Genomic DNA, 18,840 nt, shown 5'->3' with positions numbered 1-18,840 from the left:
ACCGGTTGCCTGAGTGGTCTGAATCGCCATCAAATCACTCTCCCTTTGAAACATTTCATTTTTGCATTAACTGAGTGTTCTCATCCTTTTTTCACTCCCTTTTTGATTGTTTCTGTCTTTTGGGTCTGAGCCCCATGTGTGATGCCCTGTACACTGTTTATTATGGCAACTTTGGAACTGCAACAGAGCGTGTTCTTCAGTGACCCTCAGATGTTTTCACTGAACTGTCCACAGGAGAGATTCTGATTAGAGGCCTGGGTGGGTCCCCTGAGCTGAACATTTTGGGCATGTCCCTAATCAAGCCTTATAACAGGTATACACGTTCTCGAGTATGTGGAATGAGATCATTTACTCTATAGGATCGTTTTCTTTTAGGGACAATCATCTGAGCTTGCATTTTCTCAACAAGGTCCTGGAAGCAGTCTGTCGAGCTGGCCCATCTCTTGGGCAATAGAGGCTCTCTCTTGTGTTAAGGGACTGACTTGTCGGCAAATTTTAAAATGGAGAAGGTCAGCAAGGGTTAGATTGCACGAAGTTTGCCTCAGGAAGGAGAAAAACTGCTGGGAATGCGTTTAGGATGGACAAGCTCACTGCCTCTGAGAAGTCATTGGGCAGCTCTTCATGTCTTCCTGACTTAAATGTCAGGACATATGTGTTTTTAGTGCCCTTAAGGGCAGTGAAGTGTGTTTGTGTGTTGTGTGTCTGTGTTCTGAGAGAGAGGGAGGCAAAACTGCGGAGTAGCTATAATTTTTCTGTCTAAATACATGAGTTGTTGTTTGTTGGTATTGATTGTAACTGACATTTAGACCCTTGTCTCTTTTCTGATTTCGAAGAAAGCCCACTTTTTAAAAAAAATAAAAACCTTTTGTCGTGGTGGTATGGGTCCATCAGAAACTGCCAAAAGGTACATATTTGAGCCATCTTTTGTGGAAAACGTTAATATCTTTTCTCTCATGGATAATTTGTCAGCTTGCATTTATCCAGGTGAATAAGATCTGTCACATTTATAAACCATGTTTGTCCTTTTTCTGGGTGAGTCAAGTTCACCGTACTGTTAGGTCAGATGTCTGAATGCTATCTAATGTCAGCGCTTTTTGGTTTTTCAGACAGAGATCTGGATAGTGTTGGATTTAACAATGGGCTCATTGTCTAGGTCTAGAAAGGTGTCATCTCTATACTTGCTGATATGATAATTATATGGCAAACTAAATTTCATATTAGTAAATATCACCATCGTGACTACTGTCCATCAGTTAGTGCTCTTCAGCTGCCTTTAATTTAGTGTTTTGCACTTGTGTTGAGCTTTGTATTATCAAAGTAATCATTTCTTCCTCCTTCAGTGGATGGCTACTGTCTGTATTAAGATCTGTCTTTGCTAAGCTCAGGAAAATGATTATGTTAGAACTTGCTTTTGATTACATGGCTGATTGTAACTGTTGCTGCTTTTAGAGAATTTCTGAATGTGCTAAGAGCTCTTAATGAATATAGCAAGCTTATGATGTTGTTTTAATCCACAGAAATATTTATATCTGATAATTGGGCCCTAGAGTAAAATTTTAGGCCTGTATTACAGAGTTTTATCTATTTCTACTGATCACATTTCCTGATAAGATGCTAGTGCTCCTCTTCCCTTCAGATTATTAAGACTCCTAGGATCTTGCAAAAGAAGTTTTAATTATGAGAATTTCCAGCTTGCAGAAATATTAGTGTTAATTGCTTCTTCTGCCAGTATGTGCTCCCCTGGTGGGGCTGGAATGTGCTGTTGACTGGGCCCTGGGAGGAGGGGAGGAAGCAAACAGGAGCCGGAGAGGTGACGATGATCAAACCAGCCCACACAGCACGGGAGGTGGACAGGCCAGGTTATTTATGGCCAACAGCCGAGGTGTTACATACAGCAAAGAAAGCTGAGTGAGTAGGGTGGGGGAAGAGACTGAAGAGATGTCAAACACGAGCAAGGTCATTTGAGAAAATCTGTCCCAGGGTAAGGGGATGAGAAGGGACAGGTTCCCCCCGTGGAAATAGAGCTGAAAGGAATGAGATGGGTGGGCAGGTGGTATAGGTCTGGAGTGCTTGGAGCAGAAACCCTTGGAATCCATGAGAAATGGTGGTGGAGGTTCTGGGGACAGGTCACAGCTTGGTCAAGGAGAAAGGTTGTACTCTCTTTCTGACCTCTCGTAGGTTCTGGGAAGGAATAGATGTCTCTAGATATTTAACTGCTGAATGTGACTAGGACAGGGCAGTGACTGATGTCCCCAAGGATGATAAGGAAAATCTAGAAGGATAAAAAATGGCCAAATACACTCCTTGCCCACTCTCCCTCTCAAATAAACCTGTCCAGTCATGTCGTTCATCTTAATTCCCTAAGTTCTTTTTCCCCTTCTACTTTGATACATAAGAAGGACTCAATGATTATTGCTCTGTCAGTGGTTCTGTAATGCGTAATTGAGAAGTCAATCAGCATGACTTCTCTTCTACCAGCTCCAATTTCAATGTCCTTTCCCTTTAGCTTCTAAGACAGAGGTGTCCATGTCCTCTCATTAATGGTCTAAGTATTCATGAGTCCATTTATATACCAATTCCATTAATTAAAAAATTGATAACAGCTATGAAGCATATCTTGTTAAGGTATACCTAGTAAAATCAAGAAATGTGCATTTCAGCAATAATGTGAAATCACTAAAGAAAAAGTACAGTGATACAGGCCTTTAGGTCATTGGCCAATATTGATCAAGTCAGTGAGAAGATATGTTTATAGAGATAGAACTCATCTCAACAATCTCAGGGTGACTTCTGTCAGGAAACATCCCAGTTATGACTTTGTTTGTATCAGCGAGAGTGGCTCTCAGTATCCGTTTCAGCAGTTTCCAGGGAAATAAAAAGTGTACATACAGTCATATTCTAACATATATGTCAATATATGTTAGACAATAAAGTCATCTCTTTATGTCAGGTAACAAGAAACCTGGAGACAGGCAATTCCAGGGATGGTTAACAGAGCAGGTCAAAGACGTCCAGGCAGTTTTTGCCATTTCCTTCATGGCTCCCAAATGTCTGCTACATTCCAAGTATCACATCGTCACACTCACATAAAAGGCAGGAAAAGCAGGGGTCGGCTCTGGGTGGTGGTCTCCATTTTTAAACTGGATGCTGCTCAGCACACTTCCTGTTCCATCTCGTTGGGCAGCAGGGGTCATGTGGCCTCCTGTGGAGCAGAGGATTGGTTGCGGTGATGGACTTAGCCGGGTCTTGATTGCCGCCTTGCCTGATGCAGGTTGCCTAAGGGCGGGCTGGAATCTGGGTCTGTTGGCAAGGAAGGAACTCATGGGAAGACACCAGCAGTGACTGCCCTACAACTCCACGTGGATCTGAGAACCGCCTGTGCTTGGAGACGGGGTGCACACACTGCGTGGGCAGCTCTGCCTCTCAGGCTAGGCAGACTTCTGTGTCTTACAGGGCGGCTGGATGCATAGGGAGACGATGACTGAGGAATGTATGGGCCTGATGGTTGGGCCCTGTTGGCCTGTTTAACTTTGTGTGCCAGCCAGTCAGGGAAGATGCTTTGTATGTTTGTTTGTTTGAGTTTCAGCTGGCCCTGTGGTTGGTAAGGTTCTTTGGCCAATGCATTTTTCTGCCCTATGGCTTATGTGTTGGCCTGTATTTTATTCTCACCTTGGCCATTCAACCAGGTACAGTGGGTGGGCTTGGGAAACTTTCAAAACATACATTTTCTTAGCATAGGACACTTTTGAGATGTTTATTTGTGTTTTTTCTTGGGGACTGTGTCCAGTGGCCAGGCCTTTTGTTCCCCTCCCCTTAGGGAATGTTTGGGGACGAAAGTAGAAACTGCCTGCCCGCTGTTTCTTGAGGTCACTGAGGACAGTGGACTTCCTGGAGTGGGAGGGAGGTGGAGACTTTGCCCACGTGGGGCCCTGTCTGGGTCACCGCAGCCTCTCAGCCTGGGGCTGGCTCAGGACCTAGCAGGGCCTCTGCTCAGGCATCGGGCCGTTTCTGGGGTGGCCTGCCCCCTCCTCCCTCACTCCTCTCCCTCTCCATTGTGGGGTCGTGGGGATGCTTCAGAGTCCTCTTTCAGGACTTTTGGGGGCCTGCTGGTGTAGGGTAGATCTGGGAGGTGACAGCTTTCAGGAAACTGTAGGCAAGAAGTGCCTGCCAGGCCTCTGTTTCCCAAATGACCCAAACCTCATGGGCAATACTTCTCGATCTCTTGGGGGCCCCCAACCTCATGGGAAGACCTTTTGGGCCTATGAGACAACAGGATCCTATGGGATGAAGCGTTTCTCAAATGCTTTCCCTTCCTTGTGGCCTGCTTTTGTTTCCCCTGCTCTGGTGGGAGAAGTGAACCTGTTATTCTGTGTACAGACCCCCGTCCTCCTGCCCTGACCTCTGGCTGGTCTCCTTTGCTGTGGCTGCCTCTGTGATAACCAGGCCCTTTGAGCTTGGCTTCCACGTGGGTGGGTCTGGGGCTTGGGGCGGGGAACAAGCAGACTCCCCTTCCCGATATCTCCATACTGTCCAGCGTTACTAAATCTTGTGGTAGGGAAGTTTATTCAAAGGGCTTTGTCAAGAAGGACCTTGTGGTTCCTGCCACTCTCCTCCCCTTGTTTATCTATTTTTCAAATTCAAATTTTGTGTGTCAGTTTGTCTGTTACATGCAAATCAAGCTCCACCCACAGTCAGTGGTGGGGGGGAGGTGAAAGCTGTTTAGCTTTCAGGTGCTCAGGTATGGCTACATAATGGTATGTTTCTTGTATTCCCCAGGTAAAAGTTTAGTTTTAACAAATGTCAGTGACTCAAGGTGGCGAAGGATGGAATCAAAGAGACTTTAAAATTCATTTCCTACCAAGGCACAGAGAAGTTGAGTCACTTGCTCAGAGTCACACAGCAAATAAGGAGAAGAGGAATTGGAACCCAGGATGCATCCATGCTTTGGGCGCTCTGCTAGACTGGTGCTCAGCGGCTGATCGTAACCTTTTATTTGCTGTCCCTGAATGCAAACACTGGTGAAAGGCATCCTTTACTGCTGCAGCGTTTCAAATCCTGGTAGATCGTAGCATAACTGTCAGTTAGGTCTGCTGGGGAAGTCTAGAGACCTCTCTCAGTTTGTAGGTGAAACAGGCTCAGTAAAAGTCAAGTTTGAGGCCATTTGGCTCATTTGGTATAAGCAGAGCTAAAACAAAGATCCAGGTAATTTCAATCCCAGTTCTGAAGTCTTTTGCAAAATACACGTCGGCAGTTCAGTTATTTGACTTTGGATTAAATGACGTATCTCCTGAGAAAGTTCCACACTGACTATGGACTTTGGTCCTTTGTGAGTGGGGGAGCTGGGTGGGGTCCAGTATCAGGGAGACTGAGAAGCGAGTGGGGAGGAGCATACTCTGTGTTTCCATACGAAGAAATCCCTGTTCAGGCCAAGTATTTACTTGGAAATATCCTGCTAGTTACCTTAATTGTCTCTTTTACCAGCGGGTGATTATTTTAGCCTGAACCTGAGGATTATGGCCCTATTTCTGTTGTTCTACACCAGGATTCTCAACATCGGCACTATTGGCATTTGGGCGGGCTGAATCTTTGCTGTGGGGGTGTCCTGTGCACTGTAGGATGCTTAGCAGTATCCTGGCTTCTCCCCACAGATGCTGGAGCACCCCTAGTTTTGATAACCAAAAATGTCTCCAGACATGGCCAGATATCCCGGGGTGGTGGTGGCGGGGGAGGATTGTCCCTGGTCACTGCCTACGCTTTGATGCGCTGTGACTTTGATGCGCTGTGACGTGGCTCCCACCCGTTAGGGCCCACGCCTCATTAGAGCACCCATTAACTTCACTGTCTCGTAATTTCGACTTGTTGGTCACTACTCTCTGTGCTTTACATTTTCCTAGATTCTCACATCAACCCCATGAGGAAGCCCTCGTTATTTCCATGTGCACACGGGGAGACTGAGGCTACACTGCGCTGAGGGAATGGCCAAGGTCCCCCGGCTGGGTGTGTCTGACCTCAGTGCCCGTGTTGTAGTCGCTGGGATGTGCTGTCTTTTAACCCAGCATCTGGTTCAGATGTGGCCAGCCCCGCTGATGAGGGAATGGATGTTGAACTATAGATGTTTCCTGGGTCTGATTCGGTAGACATATTGAGCAGCCCATTTCACATCACCACCTAGTTGTCCCCTGGGACGAGCATCTCAAACTCAAGCTGCCGAAAACTGACTTCCCCTGGAAGCTGCTCCTCTCCCAGATCTTCCCAACCCAGACAATGGCTCCATCATCACAGGAACAGACTGTAACATCCCCCAACTTAAAGCAGAGTGAAACAAAACCCTTGTTTTCTCCACATCCCCCTTCAGCTACTGCCCACCTTTTTATGATCGCTTTCACACACACACACACACACACACACACACACACACACCCTTGAAAGGTGTCTATACTCACTGTTTGCAATTTTCCATGTCCCATTCTATCCTAAACTCCAGTCAGGCTCTCATCCCCATAACTGCACTGAAACCACTTTCTCCATGGGAAAGATGGGGCCACCACCAACCCAGCTGCTTGGGTCGGAAACCTTAGAGTCATCCTCTAGTCCTTTCTTTCTCATCCGTCACATTCAGTCCATTCTCAAGTCTTGTCTTTACCCTTCTCTCCACCTCGCCTGCACTTCCCAAGACTAAGCCACTGTCATCTCTTGCTGGGACTATGGCAGTAGCCTCCTCACTGGTCATCCCTCTTCCTCTGAAGGCCATATTCCTCGCAGAAACCTGAATGATCTTCTCCAAAAGTAAATCAGACTCTGACTCCTCTGCTCGGAGCTGTCATTGGCTTCCTGTTATGCTCAGAATAAAGGCCAAGTTCATTTCCATGGCCTAGAAGGTTCTGCATGATGTGGCCTCTGGCTTCCTCTCAAAGCTCCTCTCCAACCACTCACACTCCACTCACTCCACTCCTGCCCCTCCTTGCTTTTCCTACAGGGGGCCAAGCATGCCTCTGGGCCTTTGCACTTGCTACTGCCTCCACCTGAAAAACTTGTTTTTCAGATTTTAGTAGGGCTCACCCCTGACTTTTTTCAAATGTTACCTCCTCAGTGAATCCTTCCTTAACTTCATTTTTAAAAATACTAACCCCTGCAGGGCTGGCCCAGTGGCATGGTGGTTGAGTGCGCGTGCTCCACTGCAGTGGCCAGGGATTCGGATCCCAGGCATGCAACGCACCGCTTGTCAAGCCATGCTGTGGCGGCATCCCATATAAAGTGAGGAAGATGGGCACGGATGTTAGTCCAAGGCCAGTCTTCCTCAGCAAAAAAAAAAAAAAAATAGGATTGGTGACAGATGTTAGCTCAGGGCTGATCTTCCTCACACACACACACACACACACACGCACACACGCAAAAACCAACCCCTGCCACTGTCTATCCCAGCACTGTCCAATAGAACTTTCTGTGATGATGGAAATGTCCTACCTCTGCACTGCCTGGTAGGGTAACAATTAGCTATGTGAGCACTTGAAAGGTACCTTGGGTATCTGAGGAACAAAACTTTAAATTTTATTTAAAAATAAATAGCCATGTGTGGTTAGTGGAGACTGTACTAGACAAGACATTCTTTATCCCTCTTTTACTTTTTTATAACACTTATCACTACCCGTCATTACATATTCATTTGAATATTGTTTATTAATAGAAAGAAGGCTTCATCAGAGCAAGGACTTCATCTGCTTCCTTCATACTCTATTCCTGGTACCTAGAACAGTGCCTGGCCCATTGTAGGCATCTAATTAATACTTGTTGAATGAATGTGAGATGTTAATGAAGTAGAAAAGAACTGGCATGATATGTAGACACCAAAGGCATGTCAAAGGCCTGTCAGGTGACAGATCCCAAGGAAAACTTTGTCCCCACTGATTTTTTCAGTCACTTTTTATATTACGGTATCTTTTGCTATTGAAATGTAAATTGATCTTAGGCATTGGCATTTTGATGCAAATTGGTTTCTAAGATCATTTCAGTCCTCACAGCCAGTTGAAAATGGAAATTTGGAGGGAAAAGGCCGGAGGAACCATAGAGGATGAAGTAAGTAGTTGACAAATAGTAGTTGGCAAAGATAAATATGCCTCACCCACATCTGAATTTTTCTTAGGATGCCTGCTTGCTGTTTGGTTTATACTCTGCTGCCATCTTCTGGTCAGTGATGAAAATGGCACGATCACATTTAAATTTTACCATTGAAAGAGAGAGGGCTGTTAATTGCTCAGAAAAATAAAGATTCCTCTGGATGCTTTGAGACCATCCAGATGTTATCTGGATGCTTATGTAAATAATATAGATTGCCTGGATTCAGAGCAGGGCACTTTGGTGGAGGTGGAAAAGGGGGTGATGGATGCAAATGAATCAACCGTCTATCAGGTAGACGGCAACTGAAAGCAGAGCCCCGGAAGGAACGTGACCCAGCGTGTGAGCTTACATAGAGCAGAAGAGAGAATATAGATGTGGAGTGAGGCAAGGTGAGATGTGTGCCCTGGGGCTATGCGAGGGCCCTCCACCAGACCTGACCCAGGAAGGTGTAGGGGAGGACAAAACCCTTTTTCCTCTACCCTCCTAAGTTCTGTGACTGGGGCCCTGGAAGTTAACTGACAAAAAACAGATTAACAAGAGAAAAACAGAGTTTATTTACATGTGCAGCCTGCATACATGTGGGAGAAACTTAGTGATGTGTAACTCAAGGGGTTAGAACTTGGGGCTTCTATAGCATCTTCACAAAGAGCGCTGAATTTTTAGGGAGAAGACAAGACAAAGGAAGAGAGATTTAGGCTTTTAGGGGCGGCAGACTGTGCAAGGTCAATACATGGGCAGATCCAGTGGAAGATAAGGGCTGTTTAGTACCGTTTGTTATGTGGATTCCTCACTCAGGGGTCTCTGGGCTGGCCAGAGTCTGCGTGATTTAGAGTTCTGTCCTTCCTGGTACAGGGAGAGGCACCTTCCTCACGGGAAATTTTATGTCTTACTTTTAGGCAGAAAGGGGAAGGTCAGAGAGTGCTTCCTGAATCTGCTGTTTCTCATAATAATCAATATGTCAAAGGGGCATAATTTGGGGTAGCATGTTCTAACCCCTTACAAAAGCTTTCTGAGGAAAGGACATTGAGTGGGACATTTACTGCAGTCTTTGGCTTCCTTGATGGCCACCCAGTGCCCAGTCAGCTGAATGTCCTGAGGTCCACCGCCCTGATGAGATCACACCCGGTGTGTGGGGTTCTTTTCTGGGCATTCTTTGTTAAAAGAGGCATCAGTGAAATGAGGATCATCTAGAACTTTACTGCGCACAGGAGTCACCCTGGGGTCTTGTAGAGGTGCAGGTTCTGTTCAGTGGGTCTGGGGCAGATGGAGATCTCTAACAAGCTCCTAAGTGATGCCGCTGCTGCTGGTTCAGGTGCCGCACTTGGTGTGGGAAGGAGCGAGGAAGGGTGACTGGTCCGGAGACCAGGTCCTATAAGGATCAGCTGGAGGATCCTTGGATGAGGAGCCAGAGGCGGTGGGGTGTGGTGGTACTTGTTTCCTAATTCTGGGAGGGGTGTGTCCTTGTTCAGTGTAACCCAGAGGGCAGATTTGGAAAGCAGGGGTGGGAGTGGAATTCTGAATCACCACAGGGGTGAATCTCCGTACACGTTAGGATGGACTGCTGCAAAAAGTTGTGGAATCTTTTCCGTTTTGAGATCTCAAGCAGCGGTGAGCCCTAGCCTTGTGGGAGGATGTTTTAGACAAGGTCCCTGTTTGGGTGGAGAATTTGATGGTTTCAGAAGTCCCACAGACTCTAGGAGGAAGAATTATTCCCTGAGGATATCCCTGATTTGACTTCAAGGATTAAGATAGGAACTGTTCTGAATTCAAGAATGTGAGGTGCCTGTTGAAAAAAAACCAAACCAAAACAACTCACGCAGTCAGTGCCTGGCCTTAGATGTAATGAGCTGCTTATGTAGGTGCAATACATGAGAAGTCTCAAGTCACCCTGACAGCACTAAAGATGTCACATAACTCTTGACAGCAGAAGCTGGAGACAGAAGAATGAAAAACACTGAGCAGTCTGGAGCCACTTTCTGGAAGGAACAAACTCCGCAGACCTTAACTGCCCCCCAGGTTCTGCTCTTGCTATCCTGGGTGCTACGGGGATGAGCTGAGACTCAGAAAAGCTAACCGTGAAGAGACGAGAAGAAGCGTAATGTATTTCAGAAAGGCCATAGAATAATTTTAAAAAGATTTGGTATTTGAAAATGAGTCCATCAGCATCTGGACATTTAACATAATAAATTTCCAAAATGAAAGGCTGAGTTTCCACCGCGTTGAATGTGCTACTGCCTCAGTGGAGCCAGGTTTTGGAATTGGGGGGTGGTTTCTGTGAGGAAGAGAATGTTTGTTAGTTCTCATAGGAATACATATTTTATTTTGGTGTATTAAATCAGCCAAATGCTTTTAACGCTGATCATTGGGTTGGGAATATTTACAAATATTTGTGAGGGACATATTCTTTTCAGCAATTATGCAGCCAATGTGGTTAATGTAGATGATCCATCTGGAAACTCTAGGCACCACACTATTTTTTGTCCTTCCCTTCCAAACTAGATTTTCTAGTCTAAGTTATTCTAATAATTACTTCCGTGGTCTCCTTCCTGGCTATGTCTGTCTCGACACGCAGACCAAAGGGGAATCACATTGTCATTCTACATCTATGACTTTCCATTTGGTTAGGTTAATTCTGGAGACATTGATTAGATTGCCTGGTGGTGACTCAGGCTCAGTAATTAAGACACATTCTGCTTACAGACATGTAAGCTCACTGGCAGGATCCAAAGGAAGTTCAGAAAATTTATTCTTTTTTTTTTTAAACTATTTTATTGAGGTCACATTGGTTTATAATATTATATAAATTTCAGGTGTACATCATCATATTTCTGTATAGACTGCATTGTGTTCACCACCAAAAGTCTAGTTGCCATCTGTCACCATACGTATGTGCCCCTTTACCCCTTTTGCCTTCCCCCTGTTCCCTTCCCTCCTGTTTTCCGTATCTCTGTGTTTGTTTATTTGTTTATCTTCCATATATGAGTGAGGTCATATGGTTATTGTCTCCCTCCCTCCCTTCCTTTCCCCCCAAAGCCCCAGTAGATAGTTGTATGCCATTGCTGCACATCCTTCTAGCTGCTGTATGTGGGACGCGGCCTCAGCGTGGCCGGAGAAGCGGTGTGTCGGTGCACGTGCGGGATCCGAACCCGGACCGCCAGCAGTGGAGCACACGCACTTAACCGCTAAGCCACGGGGCCGGCCCTGGTTATTGTCTTTCTGCATCTGACTTATTTCACTTAGCATAACACCCTCAAGGTCCATCCACGTCGTCACAAATGGCATGATTTCACCTTTTTTTATGGCTGAGTAGTATTCCATTGTGTGTGTGTGTGTGTGTGTGTGTGTGTGTGTATCACATCTTCTTTATCCATTCATCCGTTGATGGACACTTAGGTTGCTTCCAAGTCTTGGCTATTGTGAATAACGCTGCAATGAACATAGGGGTGCATATATCTTTTTTTTTTTTTGACATTTTGAAATGATTTTATTGTAGAAATTATTACCAAATAGTTGTTAATAATTACTAGATTAATCTTTACTTTTTGCCTGAGGCTTACTTTCTCTGTTGTTGCTGTTTTATTATCTGTCACCTTAAGTTAATACTGACTGTGTTTTGACTTAGTTGTACTGTTTATCTATTAAGTTTACTTCTGTTCTTGTCTCCATAACCCCAGACACTTAATGTAGTAGTTGGTACTATCTTGATTTCAGACTCATATGAGGGCTCTAAAATCTTGTGGCAGTTCATTTTTTTTTTATTGATGTTTTAATGATTCTTAACATCGTGAAATTTTGGGTTGTGCATTTTTGTTTGTCCATCACCATATATATGACTCCCTTCACCCCTTGTGCCCACCCCCCACCCCCACTGCCCCTGGTAACCACAGTACAGTTTTCCCTGTCCATGTGTTGGTTTATATTCCACATATGAGTGAGATCATACAGTGTTTGTCTTTCTCTTTCTGGCTTATTTCACTTAACATAATACGCTCCAGGCCCATCCATGTTGTTGCAAATGGGACAATTTTGTCTTTTTTTATGGCTGAGCAGTATTCCACTGTATATATACACCACATTTTCTTAATCCAGTCGTCAGTCGAGGGACACTTAGGTTGCTTCCACTTCTTGGCTATGGTGAATAATGATGCAATGAACATAGGGGTGCATAAGCCTCTTTGGATTGTTGATTTCAGGTTCGTCGGATAGATTCCCAGTAATGGGATGGCTGGGTCATAGGGCATCTCTATTTTTAATTTTTTGAGAAATCTCCATACTGTTTTCCATAGTGGCTGCACCAGTATAGATTCCCACCAGCAGTGTATGAGGGTTTGGAGAACTTATTCTTATCTGGGGAGACTGGCGAGTGGCTGCCTGCTCTCCATTTTCTAGTGTTGCTGTATCCATGGCTCTGCTGGGGCACAGGGAAAACCAGAGTCCTCCCTACTACCCTACTGCCCCCCAAGCATTGGTAGAGACGTTGGGAAACTTTGCCCTTGTTCCAGTAGAGATGTGAGGGCATATGCCTGCAGACAGGTTGATAATTTCTCCCATAGCCCTGGTGGCCCCAAAGAGTTTATTCTTGGGTGATATCACCCAGGCTCATCCCAGTCAGTTTTGTCATAGTGCTGTAATTAACTGCCCAGTTCACCTTTGGCCTGAACATTCAGCCTCTATGATGAGAGGTGGGGCAGGTAGGTGTTAGGGACAGGGATGGAGCTTTGGCAGGAGGGGATGGACTAGGCCGTGCCTGATCAGGGGGCCTTCGGTTTGGATGAGGAAATCCTAAAAGGGAGCAGGAAGATATCAAGGCTGACTTCCTGTACTTCTCATTTTGCCTAAAGTCAGTCCTGCTTTTCAGAGGTGAACTGTTATGGTGGCTAAAATAATGCGGTTTACTTAACAAACACTTGTGTTGTGCTTCTTAGGTGCCAGGCACTGTTTATAACACATGACAAATGTTAATTCATTTAATTCTCAGCATGGTCCCATTAGATCATCACATCCGCGTTTTACAGATGAGGAAGTGGAGGCACAGAGAGGACAAGTTACTTGACCAGTGCATAGTAAATGGTGAGCTGGGGTTTGATACCTGATAGTTGGCTTTTAGAGTCTGTGCTTGTAACTGTTACATGATGCTGAATCTTCCAGAAAAGGGTTATTTCTGTTGCAGGATGCGAGGAGGCCTCTCCAGAGGTCCCCAAGAGAACCAGAGGCAAGTGGACCAGAGGCAAACCTCTGCTAGGAGGGGGCAGAGCCGGTCATTCTCCACCCTAAATTTTACCATGTTGTTACAAAAAGGGCTTTTGCCATGAATCCCTCAGGCAGTACAGAGTCTCTGGGGGCATTTCTGCTGTGTGACCAAGGTCCCCAGAGCACTGGCTGGCTGTCTGGGTTTCAAGATAAAGACATCAATTGAGGCCGTAAATGGTTATTTTTTGTTTTGTTTTTTAAATGGAAAATAAATGTTTTATAGAGAACTTACCTTGAAAAAAACTAAAATATAAATTTATTTAATCTTATATTTAACAAAATTTATGTTTTAATTAAAACTGCATTAATTTCCTTCCTCCTACAGCTTTATTGAGGTATAATTGACGAATAAAATTGTAATATATTTAGGTGTACAACATGATGATTTGCTATATGTATACATTGTGAAAGGATTCCCACAATCAAGTTAATTCACACATCCATTGCCTCATATAGTTACCTTTTTTTTTTTTGGTGAGAATGCTTAAGATCTACTCTCTTAGCAAATTTTAAGTATATAATACAGAATTATTAACTACAGTCACCATGCTGTACATTAGATCTCCAGAAATTACTCATCTTATAAGTGAAGGTTTGTACCCTTTGACCAACATCGCCTCATGTCCCCCACCCCCATCCCCTGGCAGCCACCATTCTACTATTTGTTTCTGTGAGTTTGAATTTTTTATTTATTTATTTTTTTTAGATTCCACTGTTCTCTCTGCCCTCTTATGGGTAAATTCCCCTCTGGGCCTGAGACCCTTGACTACCCCAAGCTTTGTCCTTTATATTGGGAAGAAAGGGGCCAGGCAGGATGTGACAACAGGTCTTGAGTGGGCTGCACGTTTCCCAAGAGGCAGACGACACTGAGGGAGGAAACGATGCCACACTTGGCACCCTCTTTCATTCAGAGCTCCCTGTTTAGAGATTGTGCTGGCTGCTTTCTGTGACCAAATGAGGTCAGAGTGACGGTTGGGTGGCAAGGCTGCTAAAAGGGCTCAGAACACCCTCCTGGTGTGGACCCAGCATCTTCCGAGTGTACACAGACCAGCTGCAAGGTGCGGCTGCCTGGGATAGCTCAGAGCAGGGCCAGCTCAGGCCCAGAGCTGCTTCAGCCAGAGTTGGAAGCAGGCGGGTATCACCCAGGTGTGCATACCTTCCTACATCCTGGGATTGCGGGGCCGTGAGAACCCTTTGGTTGTGCCTTTATTTCTTATTTTCCTGAAACTTCTGTCAAGGTGAAACTCATATGGGGGAGGCAGCTGCTCTGAGTCTTCACATTCTCTGATGTTTGGAGGCCGAACCTCCTACTGGGTTGCCCTTCTACCTTACTCGTTTGGGTACCAACGAGTATTGAAAGAGGTCAGAGGTTTGATTTGTGCCTGATTATTTAACCTTTCCGCAAAGTGGAAACCCACCTGCATAGCACCAATGCGTCTTTTACTTGCTGCAAGATATGCTAGCTTTGCCCCCTCATTGTTTCTTTGTTTCTTTTTTTATGTGAAATATAACATATCTTTAATTTTATTTCTTGCATGGTGATCTAAATACTTGCTAAGGTCACTTCTTGAGATTCATTTCTTTTAGGTTAAGACTCAACTTTTCCTAACAGTCATCATGTAGCATGCAGACACCTTGAGGGGGAAGGAGGGCAGGGCAGGTTGACTTGGCAGTGGGAATTGGTTTACCAGAGATCAGAAAGCCAGAAAGCCAGTTACCTGGACTTGTTTGAAGGAATGAGGCTCAGGTGGGATATGTTTTGATGAGGACAAAAGAGAGCAGTCGATCCTCCATATTCATTTCAGTGTAAGGGTAGCTGTCTTTTTTAAAAAATGACAAATTCTAAAAGCTGGTGGAAGTGGGAGTCTAAAGGAAGAATCAGAGATAATTTCTTTCACCTTTATGCAAAAATGTTAACAGTTAGAACCCAGCTTGTCAGTTCCAATACAAAGGAATAAATTTCAGTTCAGTGGCATTAATTTTTTTGTATTGCATCCAAACTAGGATGACCACCTCATCCTGGTTTGCCCAAGACTGTCCTAGTTTTAAAAATGAAAGTCCCTTGTCCTGGGAACCCCCTCATTCCCAGGCAATCTGGGACTGTTGGTCACTTAGGGCTAACACTTTGCTGGGTAGATTACAGACATTGAATGGAACTCCTGACATAACCCTATTTGCTGGAAATTATCACCCCTTCTTCTTCTTCTTTTAACAAATGAGAAAATAACTGCTCAGATGAGTAAAGAAATTTGTCCGAGATCATCCACTGCAAGTCTTAGAATTGGAATGAAAGACTTCTGGTCCTTTTGGTTCTTAACTCCTCCACCCCCCAAATTAGGGTCTGTATTTAACATTCCTCCACTACTTCATGAAATTGCCTACTTCATTTTAATTCCTAGTTCTTTTTCCTTTCTTTTTTCCCCCTGTCCAGACTTTGCATAACCCACAGGCGTGTACTAGTCCTCACTAAAGCTAGTCTGTGCTCAAAACATCGTTGATCTTTGTTCTAACTCATGCTGCCCAATAGAACTTTCTGTGATGTTGGAAATGATCTATATCTGCACTGTCCAATATGGTAGCCATTAGCCACCAAAGGCTATTGAGCACTTGAGATGTGGCTAGTGCATCTGAGAAACTGAATTTTTAATTAAATTTAAATTTAAATAGCCAACGGTGGCAATATGGTGCTGCCATATTGGACAGCATAGTAAGTCCTAACTCACTGATTCTCTAGTTGAAAATATGAGCACCTGTCACTGAGATCAAGTTGGGTTTGTCAGTTTTGGGCTAAGTGATGTTTATTGTTTGCTTATCCTGACCTTGCATACTTGTTGTCTCATTATGAGACACACTTGTTTTCCTTCTTTGTTCTCACCACAGTTTTGGTGGCTTGGGGATTTTGGTTTCTTACAGGTTCAGCGAAATGAGGACAAATCTACCACCTTGAAACTGGCTGATTTTGGCCTTGCAAAGCATGTGGTGAGACCTATATTTACTGTGTGTGGGACTCCGACTTACGTAGCTCCTGAAATTCTTTCTGAGAAAGGTAAGTGTTACACAGTGCTCTGTGGGACTCTAGCTCACTTACTAACAAGTGTTTTATTTTCAATGTTTAATATTTTATATTTTTCAATATGGAGCAGTCAAAAATCTCAGCAAGTTAGCACCAAGCTTGCACTTGGATTTTAGTGGAAATATTTGAAACAAGTCTCCCTGACCAAAGCATGAGAACTTTTTCCTCCTCAGCGCTGCCCTTATTACAGAGAAGGGGTTGGGGTGTGTGTGTGCACGCGTGTGTATGTGTGTGTGTGTGTATGTGTGAGTTGGAAGGACAGTGAGATGAAAGATGGTGGAGAATTGGGTGGGGAACTCAAGCAAGCAAGGCCGTTTGTGCCACTGACCCAAGGCTGCCTCTCATGGGAAAGAATTAAAGCAGTTCTTATGGTAATTGGCTTAAAAATTCCTCCACCAACCTTGCATTTTAAGGAAAAGGGGGTCCCATTTCACACTCCATGAATAATATTTATTGCCTGTTTGTATATTGTATGGTAATCCAATGAACTGTTTTAGTGGCACACTCTGTAGTATATAAAAAGGAAATCATTATTATTATTATATGACTCCAAATATATAAATGACTGTTTTGCCACTGTGGCACTCCAGGGGAAATCAGTTTAGGAACCTAGTGTAATAGGGGAAGGCTCTGGATGGGTTTAGGGTGGTGGTGGGGAGAATGGAGAGATAGTTTCCCATCAGCAGAAGCATCAGGGAAGCTAAGATGAGGAGACTAGAATAAGCATGGGGTTGGGGGGGAGACACGTTGAGAAGAATAACGTCAGTGATACAGAGGGAAGTTTAGTTGGTTGAGCAGGTTGAGCCTGGATTCCTTGCAATTGTGAGGGCCGAGTAGAGGAATTTGGACTCAGCGTGGCCAGCATAATAGCCATGGTAATGTGGTGACAACGAGACAGGAAGATAATGAACAACCATAGGCATTTTAATGGAGGCATCGATGAACTGGATAGGAGAAGAGCTCATGATAGTCTACATGAACTCTTAGGGAAACCACCACATTGGTGGTAGCACCGACTAAAATAAGGTGTTGGAAAGGAAAGCTCTTTTGGGAGATGGGCATGGGGGGAGTTAAATGTTGAACACACTGACTCTGTAGAGGTATCAGGATGGACACACGGAGTTGTCTGGTGGGCAAGGAGGTGAAGCCTTGGGCTGAGTTTGTGGTTTTGAGACTCCTAACTCAGAGATGGCAGCCGAAGCAGGCGAGATAATGAGCTCCTTAGTGATGCCAGCAGGGCAGCCAAGGACAGATTCTTGAGGGAGGCCAAGAGTTGGGGGATGAGAGAAGGAAGCAGAAGCAGAGGACAGGGAAACCTGCAGCAGGAGGAGGACGAGAAAAGTGCCGTGTCACTGAGGCCGAGGGGCAGGTTTCAACAAGAGGGGAGGCCCAGCAGAACCAGACTCTCCTGAGAGTGGGAGGTTGAGAACTGAGGAAAGGCCATTAAATTGGTCAGAAAGAGGTCATTGGTGACTTATTCCCTTAATATTTTTCTGCTGATTTGTGTCTTGACAACATTGCTCTGGGGCGTAATAACAAATATCTAACTTCCAAATTAAAGCTGCCAAGTGTTTTCCTTCTCCAAAGATAAAAATTTAGAAAATGTTTAAAAGTGTATATCCTGCTGTTATAAACTTTTGGGAGGATGATTAGGCAATATGTATCAAAACTCTTTACTGTATATTACTTTGTGCATTTAATTTCTAGAAAGTTATTTTAAGAATATAATCAGAGGTGGACACAAATATTTAATATATAAGGATGTTCATCACAGAATTATTTACAGTTGTAAAAAATGAGAGAAAACTTAAATCACAACAGACGCCTCATTATATAAAGGGAATAAAAAATATTCTTCGGGGCCGGCCCCGTGGCTTAGTGGTTAAGTGCTCGCACTCTGCTGCTGGTGGCCCAGGTTCGGATCCCAGGCGTGCACCGACGCACTGCTTCTCCGGCCATGCTGAGGCCACGTCCCACACACAGCAACTAGAAGGATGTGCAACTGTGACATACAACTATCTACTGGGGCTTTGGGGGAAAAATAAATAAATAAAATGATTAAAAAAAATATTCTTCAAAAAATATGATTTCTAATTTTTGAAGAATATTTTTTATGTTCCTCACAGGAAATTCTCTTACAAGAAATGCCATGATACAACATTAAGTGAATGAAATAGGGTATAAAGTATGTACAATGTGATCCTAATTTTGTTAAAGAAAGAATAAATGTGTGTGTGTATGTGTGTTTGTGCAGTCTTGGGGAATACAGCTAGTAATATCAGTCTTTTTATAGTCATACAAAAGAGCCAGTAAATAATATATTTTTTTTTTACAAAGATTTTATTTATTTATTTTTTCCCCCAAAGCCCCAGTAGATAGCCGTATGTCGTAGCTGTACATCC

At 44.3% G+C, this 18,840-nt stretch overlaps 1 protein-coding gene across 1 annotated transcript in view; it reads left to right on the top strand.

Moving 5' to 3' along the window:
- Positions 1–18,840, top strand: part of DCLK3 (doublecortin like kinase 3) — a 47,548-nt gene that overhangs the window by 24,978 nt on the left and 3,730 nt on the right. Inside the window, exon 3 of the mRNA XM_058554816.1 lies at positions 16,279–16,411. Within this exon, the coding sequence (XP_058410799.1) occupies positions 16,279–16,411 (133 nt within the window). The remainder of the gene's footprint in view (positions 1–16,278; positions 16,412–18,840) is intronic.

The sequence above is a fragment of the Diceros bicornis genome, chromosome 2 (assembly GCF_020826845.1).
Source record: "Diceros bicornis minor isolate mBicDic1 chromosome 2, mDicBic1.mat.cur, whole genome shotgun sequence".
NCBI lineage: Eukaryota > Metazoa > Chordata > Mammalia > Perissodactyla > Rhinocerotidae > Diceros > Diceros bicornis.
This window is presented reverse-complemented; position numbering and strand designations above follow the sequence as displayed.